Below are 18,459 nucleotides of genomic sequence, written 5' to 3'. Positions count from 1 at the left end.
TCTAGTAATTTGCGTCTCTAAAAGAAATTGAATTTGTTCTATTAAATGATTGAGGGAAGTTTGGGAATGTACATATGAAAGGTATTAAATATTAAGTTGGAAAAGTAAAGTATCTGTTTTTGGACTTCTAGTGTCAAAATTTAAATTCCATTGTACAGTTGAATTTACCTAATTAGATAAGTTAGTTTATAAAGCAGTAAAATAGATTAGCAGAATTGTCTTGTCTTGGTTGAAGATAGATCTAAGGTTTGATGGTATTCATTGTTCTGAACAGCTTCTTGAATTACAGTTGATAAAATTTAGGGTTTCATGGAAAGTGGCAATGTGAAATGTGAAAAATGTATGCAATCTGTTTTATATGTATACATAAAATAAGACATGATGGAAAAGGTCAAGCTTTTATTTATGAAAAAAGTGGATTTGTGTGCTAAATGTGGTAGTGCACAATTTTGGACCCATAAACTAGATTTAGAAAGCATGTGTGTACTCTTTCTTTTTCCTTCTCTCCATCCTCACTCTCAGAAAACCTGATATACTTTTTTCTTCACTGCATTACTAACAATAATGAAGGGGGGAAGTAGGATGGGATGGGGATTAGGGCATGCCTAAGAGTCTGTCTGTATAGTTGAATAATACAACATTTTTGTGCTTTTCATGCAATTCAGGTGATGGTAGGTGGTACCGAGCCTTAGTGAAAGATGCTATTTCTATTGAAGTTCAGTTTGTGGATTATGGCAATTGTGAAAAAGTTACCCTGGATAAAATCAGACCAATTTCAGCAACATTTATGAAACTCCCATTTCAGGCAATCAGATGTTGCCTAGCAGGTAAAGTTCTCAACTTCAGTAGTAAACAGTATGTCAAACAGCAAATAAAACTGAAAGTTTCACTATAACTAAAATTTCACTAATCTTTTGCTGAGTTTGAAACAATGAATATGGTCTAATTGAAGGATTTGTAACCAGAGACGAATTCAGCATGGAGAAGCAGTCCACATAGTGTTGGGTGATTCCCTATTCCTAGCACAGTGGTTCTCAACCTTTTTAATACTGTTCCTCATGTTGTGGTGACCCGCAACCATTTTTTCGTTGCTACTTCATAACTGCTACTGTTTTCAATTACAATATAAATATATGATATTCAGGATGCATTTTTATTGTTATGAATTGAACATAATTAAACCATAGTGATTAATCACAAAAACAATATGATTGGGGGAGGATAAACAACAGATGATGGGATTTGCAGTACCCAGATTCAGCTCTGACTTCTGAGACCCTCACAAATTTAGACCTGGACCACACTTGGCACACAGAACCCCCATGATCAACAGAAAATACTGGAGGGGGTTGAGAGGAATTGACAGAGATTTACTGGAGATATAATTCACCTACATCTGGAGGGCATGAATCTGGACCAAACTTGGCACAAATACTCAATATGCCCAAATTTGAACACTGGTGGGGTTTGGGGAAAATAGGTCCTGAAATTTGGGAGTTACAGTTGTGTAGATTTATAGTTCACCAACCATCAAAGACTATTCTGAGCTCCATCAACAATGGAATTGGACCAAATTTGGCATACAGGTCTACCATGACTAACAGAAAATACTGGAGGGGGTTGGGGGAGGTATTGTAAACCCCAACAGATGATGGGGTTTGCAATACCTTCAGTAACCAGCTCTGACATCTACAAAACCACTGGGCTCTCTCCCACTGCCAGGATGCACAGCTGCTGGGAGAGGCCTCCTTGCCAGCCCAAGAGGGGTGCAGAGACTGCTTCCAAGAGAGACACGTGCACAACTCCCAGAAGGCCATGCATTGGAGCCTCTGGGCTGCCCCTCGAGGCAGGGAGCTCCCTGGTGCCAGCCTCTGGATGCACACTGTAAAGCACTGCAGCAGTGGCCCTCTTCCCCCGTGTGCTTGCCAACACATTGAATCGGTCTTCTCCCGGCGTTGGCAAGGGCATGGTGGAAGAGGGCTGGTATAGGGAGCACGCATCCAGGGGCCTTTACAGGATTCTCCCTGCACCGGCCCTGGACATGCACTTCCTGCTCCGGCCCTCTTTCCCTGCACACTTGCGAACGCCGGAGCACATCCCTCTCCTGGCGTTGGCAAGCATGCAAGGGGAAGAGGGCTGGTGCAGGGAGTGAGCACCCAAGTACAGTGCAGGGACAGCATGTCCTGCAGCAGCCCTCTTCCCCTGTGTGCTTCCCAACACCGGGATGGAATGCGTGCCCAGGGCCCAGTGGAGGGTTCCTGCACCGGCTCTGGGCATGCACTCCCTCCACCAGCCCTCTTCCTCCACATGTTTCCCAGCGGCAGAGCGCGTCCCTCTCCCGGTGTTGGGAAGTGCACAGGGCTCTTCCCAGTGCAGGGAGCGTGCTCCCTCCACCGGTCCATGAACGTGCGCTCCCTGCACCATGTTCAAGCAGGCTTTTGACCTCAAGTAGACTGAATGGGCCCTTATGAAGTTGACACTTGGCACTTTATTTATTTATGGCATTTATATGCGGCTCTTCTCACCCTGAAGGGGACTCAGAGCGGCTTACAAGGTATATATTACGTACAATATATTATATTATTAGCATAGTACAATATCAGAATTAAACATTACTATATTGCACCATATCACTATATTGTAATATTATTAGTAATATTACATGTAATATAAATATATTATTATAATATATTATTATATTGCAATACATTATATTATAAATGTTATATGCATATACAATATATTATATTATTAGAATAGCACAGGAGACAAGGTGGAACTATCCGCTGGCCCCCTCTCTCTTCACTCTGGCCCAGAGCGACAGTTGGTGTTGGGGAGAGGGGTCTCCAGCTGATGGCATACCCAAGAGACAAAATGGAATGTCCTCTGGCCTCCCCTCTCTTCACTCTGGCCAAGAGCGACAGTTGGTGCTGGGGAGAGGGGTCTCCTGTTGAAGGAGAATTTGTGAATTGATGATACCTAGTTTTATCTACTGTTCTTTTTTAAAATTGTATTATTTTGATTTTATTCTATATGTGTTGACAGGGATTGTTACAATTTTATGTGACTTGTTTTATATTTATGTACAATTTTTACTTGTTGTATGTTGTATATGCATCCTAGAGTGCCTTTGTAAGTCGCACCGAGTCCCTTCGGGGAGATGGTGGCGGGATATAAATAAAGTTTATTATTAGATGTAGCCCAATGGTACTTACCTTTAGAAAGTGTTCCAAAATGCATCCTTTGTGACCTCAAGAGCATTATATGAAAATTAAAATCTGCTTCTATAATACTTCATTTTCTTAGGTGTATGCCCAATAAATAAGGAATGGAGCAAAGAAGCAACAGCAGCACTTAAGAAATGGATAGTTGGAAAGACGCTTCAGGCGAAAATGGTTTCTTCAATCAAAAATAGTGCTGAAATTGAAATTACTGACAATAGTACTGGTAGTCCAATATTGATAAATGATATTCTAGTTGACGAACATTTGGCTTTAAAAAAAGGACTCGTGCCAAATCAAAAAATGTCTTCAGGTGAATTATTAGCTCATGATTTTCAAGGTGATTTTCTTTTGAATGACACTAGAATCAAAATAAATGTTTGTTTGTTTGTTTGTTTTTAAAAGACTAGGTGGCAACTCCTAGCTTGTTAAACATGTTGGCTAGAAAATGTAAGAAAGTGTTAAATCATCAGCCATGTTTCATATGTTTTATTGAAATGGCTTGGCCGTGGAAATAAGAGTGAAACTTGGAGCTTATTGGTAGATAAGGCACAACCGCATCTATTAATTTTAATAAAGCAGAAGCTAATATAAAGTAAATTACTTTTATATAATATAGTGTTCCTTAAGGTTTTTCTCCCTCACAGATTAGTAACATGCTAAGGCACTTTATACATTGATGAATTGTAAACCATGCCTTTAAAAAACAAACTTCAGGGATATCATTTAATCCACAGAGTGAAGATGTAATTAATATTACATAGTTCAAGGTTCATCACTGTAACAATAGAAGACATGGTGAACCTATGCATAGCAGCATTTGTTAATGCACCTAAGAGCACATTTTTGTATCTGCTTTTTTACTGCTGGTAGGATTCTTTTTGCACTTTGTGCAGTTTTCCTGTAGTTTCCATCAGGAGATAGCTTAAGGGTTATTAGAGTCATAGTCCAGCAATATCTGCAAAGTCAATTGGCAACTGCTAATTTGTATCAGTACTAATTTTCAAGTAAGAGTAAGCACATGTATTAAATTTATATTGTGGAATATCATTCAACCTTAAAGCAGTATTGATTGCTGAATTGAAAGCAGCTGTTAAATGTATTCACACCTCAAATTGTAATGGTTCCTAAATTATTTGCCTGTTTCACAAAAAGTTAAAAGTTGTCAGTTACCATGACCTAATGCTACATTAAATATGAATCAACTTAACGTTGCATAATTAAGAATTTGAATACATTTTAATACTGTTTGTTTCAGATCAAGAGAAGTAACTGGGTAGCTGACTGCAGAAAACCCCTGAAATTTAGAAATGCCCGTTTACCTAGCTAGGCATCAAGCCAAATGCAGATACAGTCTGTGTAGGAAGCCTACCAGGTTCCCTTTCTCGTGTCTGCATTTTGAAATATGATATCCATGTTTGTGTGCCAGTGTCTTGAATGTTGGACTGCGACTCTAGAGACCACAGTTCATATTCCTGTTCAGCCATGGAAATCCATTTTGGCAGCATTCAGCGTGTCACGCACTCTCCCAGTCTCAGAGGAAGGCAAGGGCAATTCCGCTCTGAACAAATCTTGTCAAGAAAACCATACAATAGGTTCGTCTTACCTTAAGTCAGACATGACTAGAAGGCACACAACATCATCCATGCTTGGATGTTGGGAGCAGAGGCCCTTCCATGCTATTAAAATTTAGCACCATGACTGCATTTTAGAGGATTCTGCCATTTTGTGATGTACTAGGAAGTTCCATAGGATGGAAGAGTGGGAGTTAGAAAGGAATCAAAGCAATAATTGCACAGTGTGAAAGCACTCCAAATCCTATTTTATATTCACACTCATTCATGAAACCAATGGTAGATCATTTTCATTTGGAACCTGTAACATGCAACAATTCATGAAGTTTGATTTCTAACTAATTTTATTTCTGTCTAATATTACAGAGGTGTCTCCAAATGTACAGTGGACAACAGTTAAATTTGCAGTTGGTGAAACAGTGTCTGTACGTGTAGTACATGTGATAAACCCTGGGTTATTCTATGTCATGCCAACAAAGCCCAAAGGTAAAGATTCATAGTCTGCTTCACCCACAAAAGTGTTCTTTACCACCAGTTCGGATGTAACAGGAAATCATGGTTTTGTCACTGAGTAAGCAAAGAATGGTATATCTTAGTTTCCCATCCCTTCTTTCTGATACCTTGTTAGAAGGTGACTTGATGTTTCTGCTTCCTTCCCCCCATACAGTTATTTGTAATGTGTTCTCAAATCTGAATAGCTTCTTATTCAGTGTACTGCTCAATGTTTATGCTCTTTGCCTTTTATATTGTATTCCACCTCCCTCCACCTACACTGTATTTCTAACAGAGGTGAATCAGATGTGGCATAACAACTTAAACACATGCAATGCTAGATCTGATTCACCCCATGTTCATATGTATCATAAATGAACCTATCAAACCATGGGCCAATTAAAACCCATTTCACTTCCAATAGTTTATCAAAAGGAAAACCTTAACAATTGGCTCACACCATAGAAACAACCCTCCCCCCCCTCCCAAAAAAACCAAAAAAAAAAAAACCCCTCTTCCATTGAAAGCAAAAACTTATGGTTAGACTTCCAGCTCTCAAAGAGCAGGAGACTTCTCTGCAGGAGTCTACCATATACCATGCAGCTGTGGACAAGTCTACATAGGGACCACCAAACACGAATTAAGGAACATGAAAGGCACTGCAGACTACATCAACCAGAGAAGTCAGCCATAGCAGGGCACCTGGTGAACCAATCTGGACCAGCATATTATTTGAGAACACAGAAATGCTGAACCACTCTAACAACTAGCATATCAGACTACACAGAGAAGCCATTGAAATCCACAACCATGTGGACAATTTCAACAGAAAGGAGGAAAACATGAAAATGAACAAAATCTGGATACCAGTATTAAAGAACTCCAAAATGATAACAGTAAATAAAGAACAACACTCAAGAACAAGGGAATTCCAGAAAAGAAACAATCAGGGCCAGTTAATCACCTACCAACAAAGGATTCTCCCAGGCCATAAGAATTTTTAACGTGTTAATTGTTTGAAAATTGTATTTGGTTCCATTGTAGTGAATCCACAAGAGCTCCATAAGTTAATGACTGAACTTGCTGATTACTGCAGCGTTCAAGATGGTCACATCTTAAACCCAAAAGTTGGTGAACCCTGCTGTGCCAGGTTCTCAGGTGAGGGAAATTTGTACTTATTTTTAATATACAAAATGTCCTGTACTGCTTGGAGGGAGATGTCTTGGAGGCTTGCTATTTGAAACTACACGTTGAAGATTTAATTTTCAATTATTATATGATAGGCCAGAAGGTTGAAATGGCATTACATGATAGATCCACAGTGGTCAGAGAGCTGATATGTAAAATATCGGAATAACCAGAAGTTAAGAACTACACTACTAATTCCTTAGTTTCTCTCTGGTCTATGTGATTCTCTGATGCCAATTAGTCACAAACAATCTGGCCTGTGCAGTTGTCAAGTGATGAGAGCCTTGCTGGCAATGTATCATCTAAAACATGGGAGACAACTTTCCTAAGAGCTTGTACATGTGCTGAGAGGTCTGTGTCTGTCATTTTTTTTCTTAAAATATTTAAAACCTGATTTAATCTTTCTAAGATTGTTTCTAGGGGCCCTTCCACACAGCACTATATCCCAGAATATCAAGGCGGAAATCCCACAATATCTGCCTTGAACTGGGTTATCTGAGTCCACACTCAAATAATGTTGGATTTTCTGCCTTGATATTCTGAGATATGGGGCTGTGTGGAAGGGCCCTAGAGCACAGAGGGAACAATTTAACAATGTTCTGCTTGAAATTGGACTGCCTTTTCCCAAACAAGATGTTACTGGAAGCTGCCAATGAGGCAATTCCTCCTTGAATGCACTGTATAGACTATGGAGAGGTTTTTCATTAATTAAAAATTGAGGAGAAATTTAAGCAGTACTGCTCATTCCTGTTCCTAAAAATAAGTTAGGAGATGGATGGATCTCCAAATGTTGGGCACCATGATCAATTTGCAATCCAGTATTTATCTAAGAGAATTGTGTTATTCATATGTTCATCTCTATTGGTCGAAAGGAAATCCAGTAAATCGGGCTCTCTTGTTTGTACCAGGTGAAGATATGAATGTGTCTGGAAAATGTTGGTTGAGTCGTCATCGGTTGTGTAGCTTTTAAAGAAAATTGGGGTGTGTGGGGGGAGAGTGGTATTGTGTATTCACACAACCAACTTAGCAAAATAAGCTTTGAAATTTTTTCCTCTCTTTTCTAGGTGATAACAAATGGTACCGTGCTCTTGTTCTGAGCATTTTAGTTTCAGAAGTGAAAGTAGTGTATGCAGACCATGGAAATGTGGAAGTGTTGCCATTTTCTAGACTACTGCCAATAACTTCCCCCTTTTTGGAATTACCTTTTCAAATACTGAAGTGTTCCTTAGCAGGTAGAAAACAAATCAGTGACATCTGTGATCTGAATGTGTTTCTTTGTTTAATACCTCATATTTACATTTACAGATCTATATTCAGTTGTTAGCCCTAACTACAACAGACCAATTGAATAAGTGAAAACTCTGTAGGTGCTAACCTTCCAGGTTCCCATTTATTCAGCAGGTCTACCATGAATTGGGACAAACAACTGGTTTTAACCTAGCAACTTGAATCTCAGTGAACAGTTAGCCTTCCATATCGACAGATTCTGTATCCATGGATTTTACCGTTAAAACAACAACAAAAACAGAGCTTGATTTTGCTATTTTATACAAGGGGCACCATTTTATTACACCATTGTATGTAATCGGACTTGAGTGTCCACAGATTTTGGTATCTGGGGTGGGAACCTGATGGAAAACAGTTTTAGTTTAATTCCATAGTTGTACTAATATCCCACCCCCCTGCCATCGCCATTTTACGCTTTTTTATTTTAGAAAGGGGAAAAGTAGGTTATAAATTATAATAAAATTTGCAATGTTCCACGGAGCAGGCATCATGCTTCTTTTCAGCTTTTCTTCATAACTGAGAAACAGTGACTTAATGTGACATTTTAGAAATAGAGACTTAATGTGGCATTTTATATTCTTTATAATATCTGAGCAATTCTACATGTGATTGATTCTGTTAGTGACAACCAGAATAGCAGTGACCTTTAAAACTGAGGACTCTTGAGGAGCTCACTGTGTTTGCCTGAATAACCTTTTTCTCTCAGGAAAGTACAAAAGTATGCAAGATATATTCTAGAAGTAGGCAAAAATAGTCAAATCTAATTCAGTACATGCCATTATTTTTCACAGAGCTTCATATATAATTAAAATATTGAGTATTGGAAAATATTAACATTTCAAGTTGTAATACTATATTCATTTAACTAGCAACCCAACAGAGCTAAATAGACTTACTTTTGTGCCCACATGTTTTGAATTAGACTATTAGTAATCTGGACTTTAATTTAAGGTTTATCAATCTTCTAGGAATTACAGAACCAGCTGGAAATAGGTCCAGATTACCAACAGAGAAGATAAAAAGTCGTCTCGTGTATAATGAGTCTGTCATAATTAAGGTGAAAGGAATTAATGAAAATACTCATGAAGTAACTATCCAGAAAAATTGTGAGAATCGTACTCTAGAAATAGCAGACAAACCAGTAATCGAAAACTCTGTCAACTGTTGTGTCAATGGAAATCGTAAGTACTTTACACAGGAGGCAGTTCATGTTTCTGGTACAACTGTTCATGGGCTGTGTTAGGATTCATAACATCTGTTATCACATGCATAAAAATATGAGAAGTCATTTCAGTTGATTCTCGGTTAATCAGCATCCGTGAGGATTAGATGATGCTGGATAAATGTAGTTTCTGGTTGCTTCAGAATTACTACTAAAATAGGCGTATTTAATATTATATCCCTATTATATTGTGCCACAAACTCTGTATTGATTGGATATTAATATTGAAATACAGTAATTAAAAGCAAAGTAAGTCAGATAAAGACAGACATAATGTTTATACATATGAATTGGCAGGAGACAAATGTGGTATTCGAAGCATGGGCTTGGTGTTAATTTTTATTTTAAAGTATATTTCTTCAAATTTTTTGCCGGTTGCTTGAGAGTTCCAGTTGCTTGAGTTCTAGTTATCTGTCTATTTAAGTTTACAAAACTGGGAATATATTCCTATCTTCATTCTCGGTGCTTATTACAATGGATTTTATGTCTTTTAGAATGTGCAGAGAAAGATAATTTCTGCTTTACAGATTGGAAAAAGCGAGTAAGTATCAAAAATTTAAATAATTGTTTCCAGAGCTAGTAAAATAGTGATTTTGAGATTATTATCCAGGTCACTTTATTCAGGCTATGAGACTAAAATGTCTGTAGTTGAAACGTGACAGGGAAACATAATGTTGTTGAGATTTCAGTGCATTTCATTTGATTTTGAGTGAGGACTATAGAGCTAAATATGTCTTTGGAACCAATCCAAGGTTGTAATTTAGCCCGGTTTTAAGATTTATAAAATTGGTAGTGTTAGACCTTGGCTTTTTTTAAAAAAAACCAATTTAACAAAGGAAAATAAACTCTGGAAATGGGGATTATGGAATCACAACATGAAAGTTCACCCAAACTAATATTTGGAAAGTTTGTATGTCTTCGGTGAGATGTCATTCTCAGAATTGCACAAGCCGCTTTGAGTCTTTTTCGGGAGAGCAAAAGCGGAGTATAAATTAAATAAATAAATGAGGATCCATTGTGATTGAATTCCTCCCATGGAGTCCATGTTTCATTTTCAGTTTGGAACATATCCTTCTTAAACAGTTTTTTTAATCTCTTGCTAAAAAGGCCAGTGTGTTTTTCGACCCTTCTCAGATTGTATAGAGATTATTAAGGAAGAGATTGACAAAATATAAATATAAAGAAGTCTCATCAATCAGTTCTTGTGGGTTTTTTCGGGCTATATGGCCATGTTCTAGAGGCATTTCTCCTGACGTTTCGCCTGCATCTATGGCAAGCATCCTCAGAGGTGAGGTCTGAGGATGCTTGCCATAGATGCAGGCGAAACGTCAGGAGAAATGCCTCTAGAACATGGCCATATAGCCCGAAAAAACCCACAAGAATTGAGTGATCCCAGCCATGAAAGCCTTCGACAATACATAGTCCCATCAATGGCTGACAAGCAAAGCAGGGATGAGAAGAAAATAAAAAAAAAATGATCACCCAGTTGACTGCTACACAGTGCGTCACTGTGGTTGAAAGAAATGGTAATTTTTAAAAGACATTTCTGATCTAAAGTGAAAATGAAGCAGAGGAATCTCAATCTTCAAAACAAATAAAAAACTGAGACAAGAAAATATGGTAAAATAATTTCCAAATTTATTGCATAATAGTTGAACTTTTCCCATTTTGGGAGGGAAGGGGCTGCAGCTATTATGCAATCACAACTATTATTAAAGGAAGGGGGGTTCACAGTGTAATCGTCCCTTTGAGGGCTGATTAAGGCTCACCTGCCCTCATGGCTGTACCCTCAAAGTATAACTGCGGAAAGGGGAGGTGGACAGGGGGAGTTCAATGCCTTTTCCCTTCAAGCTTGGCCCTGGCAAGCCTCCGTAGCTCAGGGTGGACAAGTGATCAGTTGGGTGAACTCGCTCACCTGCCTTTCCTCTCCACAGCTATGAGGGGCCTACTTCACATAATAGTCACACACATGAACTAACGGTGCTCCTATTATGCAAGGAAATTTTAAAAACAAATTGGGACCCAGAAATGGGGATGAGTCTATTATGCAATGAAATACGGTATTATAGGAAATAAAACTAGTGAAAGAAATAAGGGAATAAAGAAATTGCTGTACAGTTGCAGGACTTTGAATGTAGTTAGATGTAGGTTACTTAGCATCACTTTTTAAAATAACATGAGTAAAAGAGAGGACTGTTCAGTTATAACTTTGGTTCTTGTTTTTTTCAGGTTGTAAAGCTTGAAAAGATTGTTAGTTTTCTACTTAAAGACCGTTTCGGTGAAGATGAACCTCCTGAAATTGTAACGTTTCTAGAACAATAAAGGTTCACTATAATACATTGTATGATATGCTTCTAGACCATATTATAATATATTATCATTGCACTTTTTAAGAATATGGACATAAGACAACAGTAATCATCATACTTGTGGAATAATACCGAATATTACTTTTCTAGATTTCACATCCTGAATATAATACCCTGTGATAGTAGAAACTGTGGTTTATTTGTAATATAAAGGTGAAGAACCTTTGGTCTTTCAGATGTTTTGTCTTGTGGTAAAGCCAGTGGTGAGAAATTGTGAGAGTTGTAGTTCAACAGAGCAGGAGGGACAAAAATTTCCATAGTTTAAGCCAAAGAAGCAATTAATCTAAAGCTTTTTTCCCATTAAAAATACAGTTTATGTTTGCATTGTTAAGTTTAAAATTTTGTATTATGTTTTATGTGTTTAGTCTAATTTGAAATGGCTGTCTTTCAAAAATATTTGATACCTTCTTAAGATACTAATTTTACTTAGCTAATTATTACCATTTTCTTAATTGTTCGTCTTTTTATGGAAATTAAGTTGTGCATTTATTATTTAGGACTAAAAGAAAACATATTAGGATTAAACCTATTGAGTCTTATCTCTTGAGGAAATATGCCTAGAATACTACTGTAAGTCATATCAAGAGAGTTTCATTTTTACATCTCTGTATGTTTTTTTCCATTCTGAGTATCATGTTCAACTGAATTTGTGTCATGTAATAAATGTGGGACGTTGTTAGTAAATACAGAATGTAAATATTGCTGATTTGAGAGTATTGTAAACTGACGGTTTAAATCACTACTTATTTCAATTTAACATTAAAGTATCTCCAAAGTACAAATATGTACATGTATGCCTAGAAAGGCCAATATAGTATTAAAAGTTTTGTATTGCTTATTAAAAGGGTGGAGTATACAAGATCATAACAGTTTTCACTAGTATTGTCTGTCTTGGCATTCTATCTCCCAGTTCCTCACTAGTTTCTCTTCAGATCATATAAATCTTTCACTAGTATAAAAAAAGAAACCACAGTTCAAATTCAAATGTATGAACATTTTGCAATGTTTTGTCGAAGGCATGTTGTTTTTTTTTGCATTTTACATCTCCCCACCCCCTTCCCATCAGAAAAACTGGAGAATGTACAAAATCAGTGCTGCTTAAAATAACTGATGTAGGGGGCTGGAAGGATGGGTATTTGTCCCTAGTGGCAGCTATCTGTGAATACTGACTACAGTTGTTTTTGCCCTCCTGTAAACATGCTGTGGACTGACTTCCAATGGCTCAGAGACCAGCACCTGTCTATAGACACTTGTTTGGATAGCAATGGTGTAGACAACACTATTGAAACCATAGAGTCATAGAGTTGGAAGAGACCACAAGGGTTATTCAGTCCAACCCCCATGTTGTGCAGGAACACAATCAAAGCACACCTGACAGATGACCATCCAGTCTCTGCTTTAAAAACTCCAGGGATAGCAACTCACGACACTCCAAGACAGCATATTCTATTGCCAAACAGCTTACTGTCATTATGTTCTTCCTAAAGTTTAGGTGGTATCCCTTTCCTACAATTTGAATCCATTGCTACATGTCCTAGTTTCCAGAGCAGCCGAAAATAAGCTTTCTCCCTCCTCAATGTGACATCCTTTCAAATATTTAAACATGACTATCATGTTCTCTCTCAGCCTTCTTTTCTCCAAGCTAAACTTACACAATTCCTGAACCCATTCCTCATAGGGTTTGGTTTCCAAACTTTTGGTCATTTTGGTCATCCTTCTCTGGACACCTTCCAGCTTGTCAGTATTCTTGAATTGTGGTTCCCCCCAGTATTCCAAATAAGGTCTGATTGAAGGGGAATAGAGTGGGACTATGACCTCTGTCTCAACAGTGTACTCCTATTGATGCAACCTAGAACCGCATTGGCTTTTTAAGCTGCCACAGTACACTCACGTTCAGCTCATTGTCTTCTAAGGCTCCTAGATCCCTTTCACATGGACTGTTTTCAAGGCAGGCATCACTCATTTTACATATTATTTTTATACCTCTAATACAAAGAACAAAGGTTTCTGCTTTGGATTGTTTCCATCTGTGTATTACTCCTAGTTGTTCTGTTGACTCATATATGCTGGTCAGATTTTCATATAGTTAATCTGTCTTTGTGGAAGAAGGCCACATACACTTGAGTACTTTTGAATAGGATGTGTGAATAGGAAGGAAATCTGTAGCTCTGTCCGCCCAGAAAATAGAAGTATACCAATAATTTGAATGTTCCTCAATGCAATTTCTTTGGTGTCTTAAAATAAGTTGACCTTGTGTGATTTCAAATAATCATATCACCCCTGTGACTATATTAATGAGGTAAGTGTACTTTACACAAGAAGCCATGTTAGCTTTATTGACTGTTCATTTTAGTAACTATCAAAAACAATTTTGAGAAACCTCAATAAAGGCCTTTGGGAAACACAGAAGGACATTAAGTACTTTAGACATTTTCCAATCTTCTGATAAAATTTGGGCTTTCAGTGCATGCCAGTGAGTGAATTGGAGATGATTGTAAAACTGCAAAGCATCTTCATAATCGAGTTGTGTTTACAGATGGTGAGATTCCTCAAAAAGCACAGACCATCATTCTCTAAAATGCATTTCCTCGCAGTATGAAAGGAAATATATTCTAGAACTCTGAAGAACTTACTGCTTAGCCTAACTATATTGTTCCTGGCATGTCACTGAGTCTGTTGACTCAACAGACTTTCTATAAATGGTAAATGTCTCCTCTCTCTCTTATAATTCAGATAAAGGAAATAGAGATTCGCCACAGTTTGAAAGATGCCTTCCCTTCTGTGAGACCAGGATGAAGGAACTATTAAGTGTCGAGTCTTAGTCCTTGCGACCCAGCTCCAGGATGTCAAGCAGATGATTTTTCCATTCAGTACTGAAACCGCAAATACTGAGCCAAACCAAAAGAGAAGCAACATGTTTTAACAGATGCTTTGTCTGTCTTATTTATTTATTTATTTGCAGTATTTATATACCGTTTTTCTCACCCCTGGTTCTAACTGATCTAGAATGAGAAGATCATCAAATGTTAATCCTTAACAGGTGAATTTTTAGTCATTGCTGTTCTGAGAAAGAGACCCAGCCTGAAACCGGTTGGGGAAATGTGCAGAAGTGCCACCTGTGCCTCCATAGGAGCCTGTTTTATGTAAAGAGGGCAGCCCTCCAAGGTCTGGAGAGACATGTGTGCAGTTCTTAAGACCTCTTGGGAGTAGTTGTTTTTTTGTTTGTTTTTTTCAAAATGGAAGAGTGACACAAAAGCCCTAAGATACAGGAGCTTGATTTCTTCCGTGTACCTCTCAGAAGCTTGCTAATATGCCTGTCCATTAAACCTTTGTTACATTTTGCACACAGGGAGATCCCTTGCAGAGCCTTTCCATTAAGTTTGTCATTATCAGATTTAGAAGTCCAAGAGAGTATGTTTCTGGTACTACTTCAGACATCAAATAGCAGTCTTCACTCTAGGGGACTACCCAGAACTGATCATGGTCTACTCCCGCATTTAGTGGTGTTTCCTAGTGATTGCTCTTTTAAGATTTTACAGCCTTTTAATTATCTGTAGCAACCGGAATCTCCCTTTCATATGAAAACATAACCACACACAAACACAAGTAATCACAACCCTAATTTATTCCGAGTGTTTTGTGTGGCATTTCCATCACCAAAGATCTAAATCCCCATCAATCTCTTAACCTGATCACTTGCTGCATTTGCAGTTGTCAAATACTACCTCTGCTTTATGGCTATTCAACCAAAGGCTGACCCTCCACCCACACCCCCTGCCGTCCTCATTTGCTTGATACAAATAGAAAAGCTCTGTGCAAATTGAAACAAAAGGACACGGCATATTATTTGAGAACACATAAATGCTGGACCGCTAACTACTATGTCAGACTACACAGAAAAGCCATTGAAATCCACAAACAGTAGACAATTTCAACAGAAAGTAAGTAACCATGAAAATGAACAAAATCTGGCTACCAGTATATTTTTTAAAAAACACCTCTAAAATCAGAACAATAAAGAGCAACACCCAAAAAGTAGAGGAACTCCAGATACGAATCAATGCAGGCCAGCTAACACCTACCAACAAAGGATTCCCCCAGGCAGCAACCAGCCAGGCGTTGAAGCTGCACGGCTATTAAACACTAATCAAGGTGGCCATTTGCAACATTCACACTTGCCTCAAGCAGACAGTTCTTCATCCCACCCTGGACATTCCACACATATATAAACCTCACTTGCTTAGTTTCCAACAGACCTCACAACCTCTGAGGGTGCCTGCCATAGATGTGGGTGAAATGTCAGGAGAAGAATCTTCTGGAACATGGCCATATAGCTCAGAAAACTTGGCAACCCAGTGATTCCAGCCATGAAAGCCTTTGACAACACATGAAACAATGGTGTTTCCAACAGCAACTATGACCACTATGCATAATTCAAGAGATCCATTCATTGCATATAAGATCCCTGGATTGACATTCAGGGATTTGAAGATCTAATTGGGTTTTTAAAAATAAATTCTTGATGACTAAATGACTTTGGAGCAAACATGATTAGGAGAGAAGTAGTCATGCTAAAAGAGTCCAGTAGCAAATATTACAGGACCACGTAAGGAATGAGATGGTTTAAACAGGTACTACGAGAAAGAGTTAGAGCCAGAGTTGGAAAAGAACACAAAAGCCATCCAGCCATGACTCTGCCATGTAGGAACACACAAAGCCCTGACAGATGGTTATCCATCTCCTTAAAAACCTCCAGAGAAGGAGACTTCAACACACTCGGAGGCAATATATTCCAGTTCTTGACATCAAAAAGTTTTCCTAATGTTAGTGGTTCTCAACTTGTGGGTCCCCAGATGTTTTGGCCCTCAACTCCTAGAAATCCTAATAGCTGGTAAACTGGCTGGAATTTCTGGGAGTTGTAGGCCAAAACACCTAAGGACCCACAGATTGAGAACCACTAGAATGGAATCTTCCTGCTATGTAAACCCATTGCTCCCTGTCCTCTTTAGAGCAGCAGCAAACATTTCAGATATTTAAATAAGCCTATCGTGCCCCTCTCAACTTCCTCATCTCCAAGTTAAACATACCCAGTTTCCTAAACACTTCCTTAGGAATGTTCAATGTATTGTCGAAGGCTTTCATGGCAGGAATTACTGGGTTGTAGGTTTTTCTGGGCTGTATGGCCATGTTCTAGAAATACAGCTTGTATTTCTAGGTGCAAAGATTACTGCAGATACTGACTGCAGCCAATAAATCTGAAGATGCTTACTTCTTGGGAGGAGAGCAATGACCAATCTTGATAAAATAGTGAAGAGTAGAGACATCACACTGGCAACAAAGATCCACATAGTCAAAGCAATGGTATTTCCCATAGTCACTTATGGATATGAGAGCTGGACCATAGGGAAGGCTGAGTGAAGGAAGATAGGTGCTTTTGAATTGTGCTTGAGGAAAGATCTGAGAGTGCCTTGGACTGTGAGAAGATCCAACCAGTCCATACTTCAGGAAATAAAGCCTGTCTGCTCATTAGAAGGAAGGATATTAGAGGCAAATATGAAGTATTTTGGCCACATAATGAAAAGACAGGAAAGCTTAGAGAAGACAAGCTGGGGAAAATGGAAGGAAAAAGGAAAAGGGGCCAACCAAGAACGAGATGGATGGATGGCATCCTTGAAGTGACTGGCTTGACCTTGAAGGAGCTGGGGGTGGTGACGGCCGACAGGGAGCTGTGGTATGGGCTAGTTCATGAGGTCACGAAGAGTCGGAAGTGACTGAATGAATGAGCAAAAACAACATGGCCATGTTCTAGAACAGTGCTTCTCAACCTGGGGTCCCCAGATGTTTTTGTCCTACAACTCCCAGAAATCCCAGCCAGTTTACCAGCTGTTAGGATTTCTGGGAGTTGGAGGCCAAAAACATCTGGGGACCCCAAGTTGAGAAGCACTGTTTTAGAAGCATTCGGTCCTGACGTTTTGCCTGCATCTGTGGCAGGCATCCTCAGAGGTTGTGACCTCACAACTTCTGAGGATGCCTGCCACAGATGCAAGTGAAACATCAGGAGAGAATGCTTCTACAACATGGCCATACAGCCCGAAAAACCTACAATAACCCACTGTTCCTTAGGGCTTGGCTTCCAGATCTTTGACCTTTTTGGTTGCCATTCTCTGGACAGGCAAAAGTGTTTTGTCAGGGTAAAAAAAAAACACCCAGTTGAAAAGTAGGGTGGGTTTTTCGTGGCCTCCTTTGCCCTCCTTCCTGACCCTGGTGTGTAATTGCTTGTTGACATTCCTGGCTTGCATTCCTTACCTTAAAGACATATACACTCCTTAGGGTGCAGCTTGGAGCCCCTTCATCTACTCAAAGAGCTTCCTGAAATCTCTCCTGGAAGAAATTTCACTCTTGCAAATGGCAGTAGCTTTAAATATGTGAGACTTCCGAGAGAAGGAGGGCTCTCAAGCCAAGGGGTTTGGCATCACCCTGCTCCTTGAATATCTTGTCAAAATGGCATAGAGCTGCAGTGTGTGTGTCGAGCTGGGATCTCTCTTGTCCCAGACCTACACTCCAAACGAAAACAAGCCCTTTCGGAGCTTATGGGGACCCCCAATTCATGGAAAGAAGGTCCTCTTGTGTCCCACGTGCTCACCTAAGTCGTTGCGCACCGAAGAAGAGAGAAAAGGCAACCGGGGAAAGGGGGGGGGGGGGGCTTTCAAGTCCCCTCCCTTTCTTCCCACCGCAAAAGAGCTCCATCCCCATTTCAGTCGCGCTCTGCTTACTCTTCTCGCAAGTGCCCTGTTCAGGGATCTGCAAGGGAAAGCAACAAACAAGGGAAAGCGCAAGCCATCGGCAGCTCCTCTCTTTCCCCCCAAAACAGTGAGAAGGAAGACAAGAGGCTGCAGAAAGGAGAGGAACAGCCTGGGCGTCTTGCCGGTGGAGAACTGTATGGGTAAGTTTGGTGGAGTTTTAGCTTTCTCCACAAATTGGGCAGACCGTTGGGTGGGGGCTTAACTAAGGCTGGGTGGCCATCTGTCGGGGGGTGGGGTGGCTAAAGACCCGGTCTGAGTGATGCTGTGGACTTTGTTCTCGAAATCCCACACTATTGGAAAGCT

General features: G+C 39.3%; 2 protein-coding genes across 2 annotated transcripts in view; both read left to right on the top strand.

The window, feature by feature from the left end:
- TDRD1 (tudor domain containing 1) overlaps window positions 1–12,232 on the top strand; it is a 53,999-nt gene extending 41,767 nt beyond the window's left edge. The window contains exons 18-25 of the mRNA XM_067465816.1: window positions 666–827; window positions 3,307–3,534; window positions 5,162–5,281; window positions 6,332–6,445; window positions 7,540–7,707; window positions 8,731–8,943; window positions 9,479–9,525; window positions 11,214–12,232. Of these exons, the coding sequence (XP_067321917.1) occupies window positions 666–827; window positions 3,307–3,534; window positions 5,162–5,281; window positions 6,332–6,445; window positions 7,540–7,707; window positions 8,731–8,943; window positions 9,479–9,525; window positions 11,214–11,306 (1,145 nt within the window). The 3' untranslated portion in view covers window positions 11,307–12,232. The remainder of the gene's footprint in view (window positions 1–665; window positions 828–3,306; window positions 3,535–5,161; window positions 5,282–6,331; window positions 6,446–7,539; window positions 7,708–8,730; window positions 8,944–9,478; window positions 9,526–11,213) is intronic.
- A 5,447-nt stretch (window positions 12,233–17,679) lies between these two features.
- Window positions 17,680–18,459, top strand: part of VWA2 (von Willebrand factor A domain containing 2) — a 54,632-nt gene continuing 53,852 nt past the window's right edge. Inside the window, exon 1 of the mRNA XM_060768460.2 lies at window positions 17,680–18,296. The gene's annotated coding sequence lies outside the window, so the exon portion shown is untranslated. The remainder of the gene's footprint in view (window positions 18,297–18,459) is intronic.

Source organism: Anolis sagrei, chromosome 3 (assembly GCF_037176765.1).
Source record: "Anolis sagrei isolate rAnoSag1 chromosome 3, rAnoSag1.mat, whole genome shotgun sequence".
Classification (NCBI taxonomy): Eukaryota; Metazoa; Chordata; class Lepidosauria; order Squamata; family Dactyloidae; genus Anolis; species Anolis sagrei.
The sequence above is the reverse complement of the archived record's forward strand: the minus strand, read 5'-3'. Positions and strand labels throughout refer to the sequence as shown.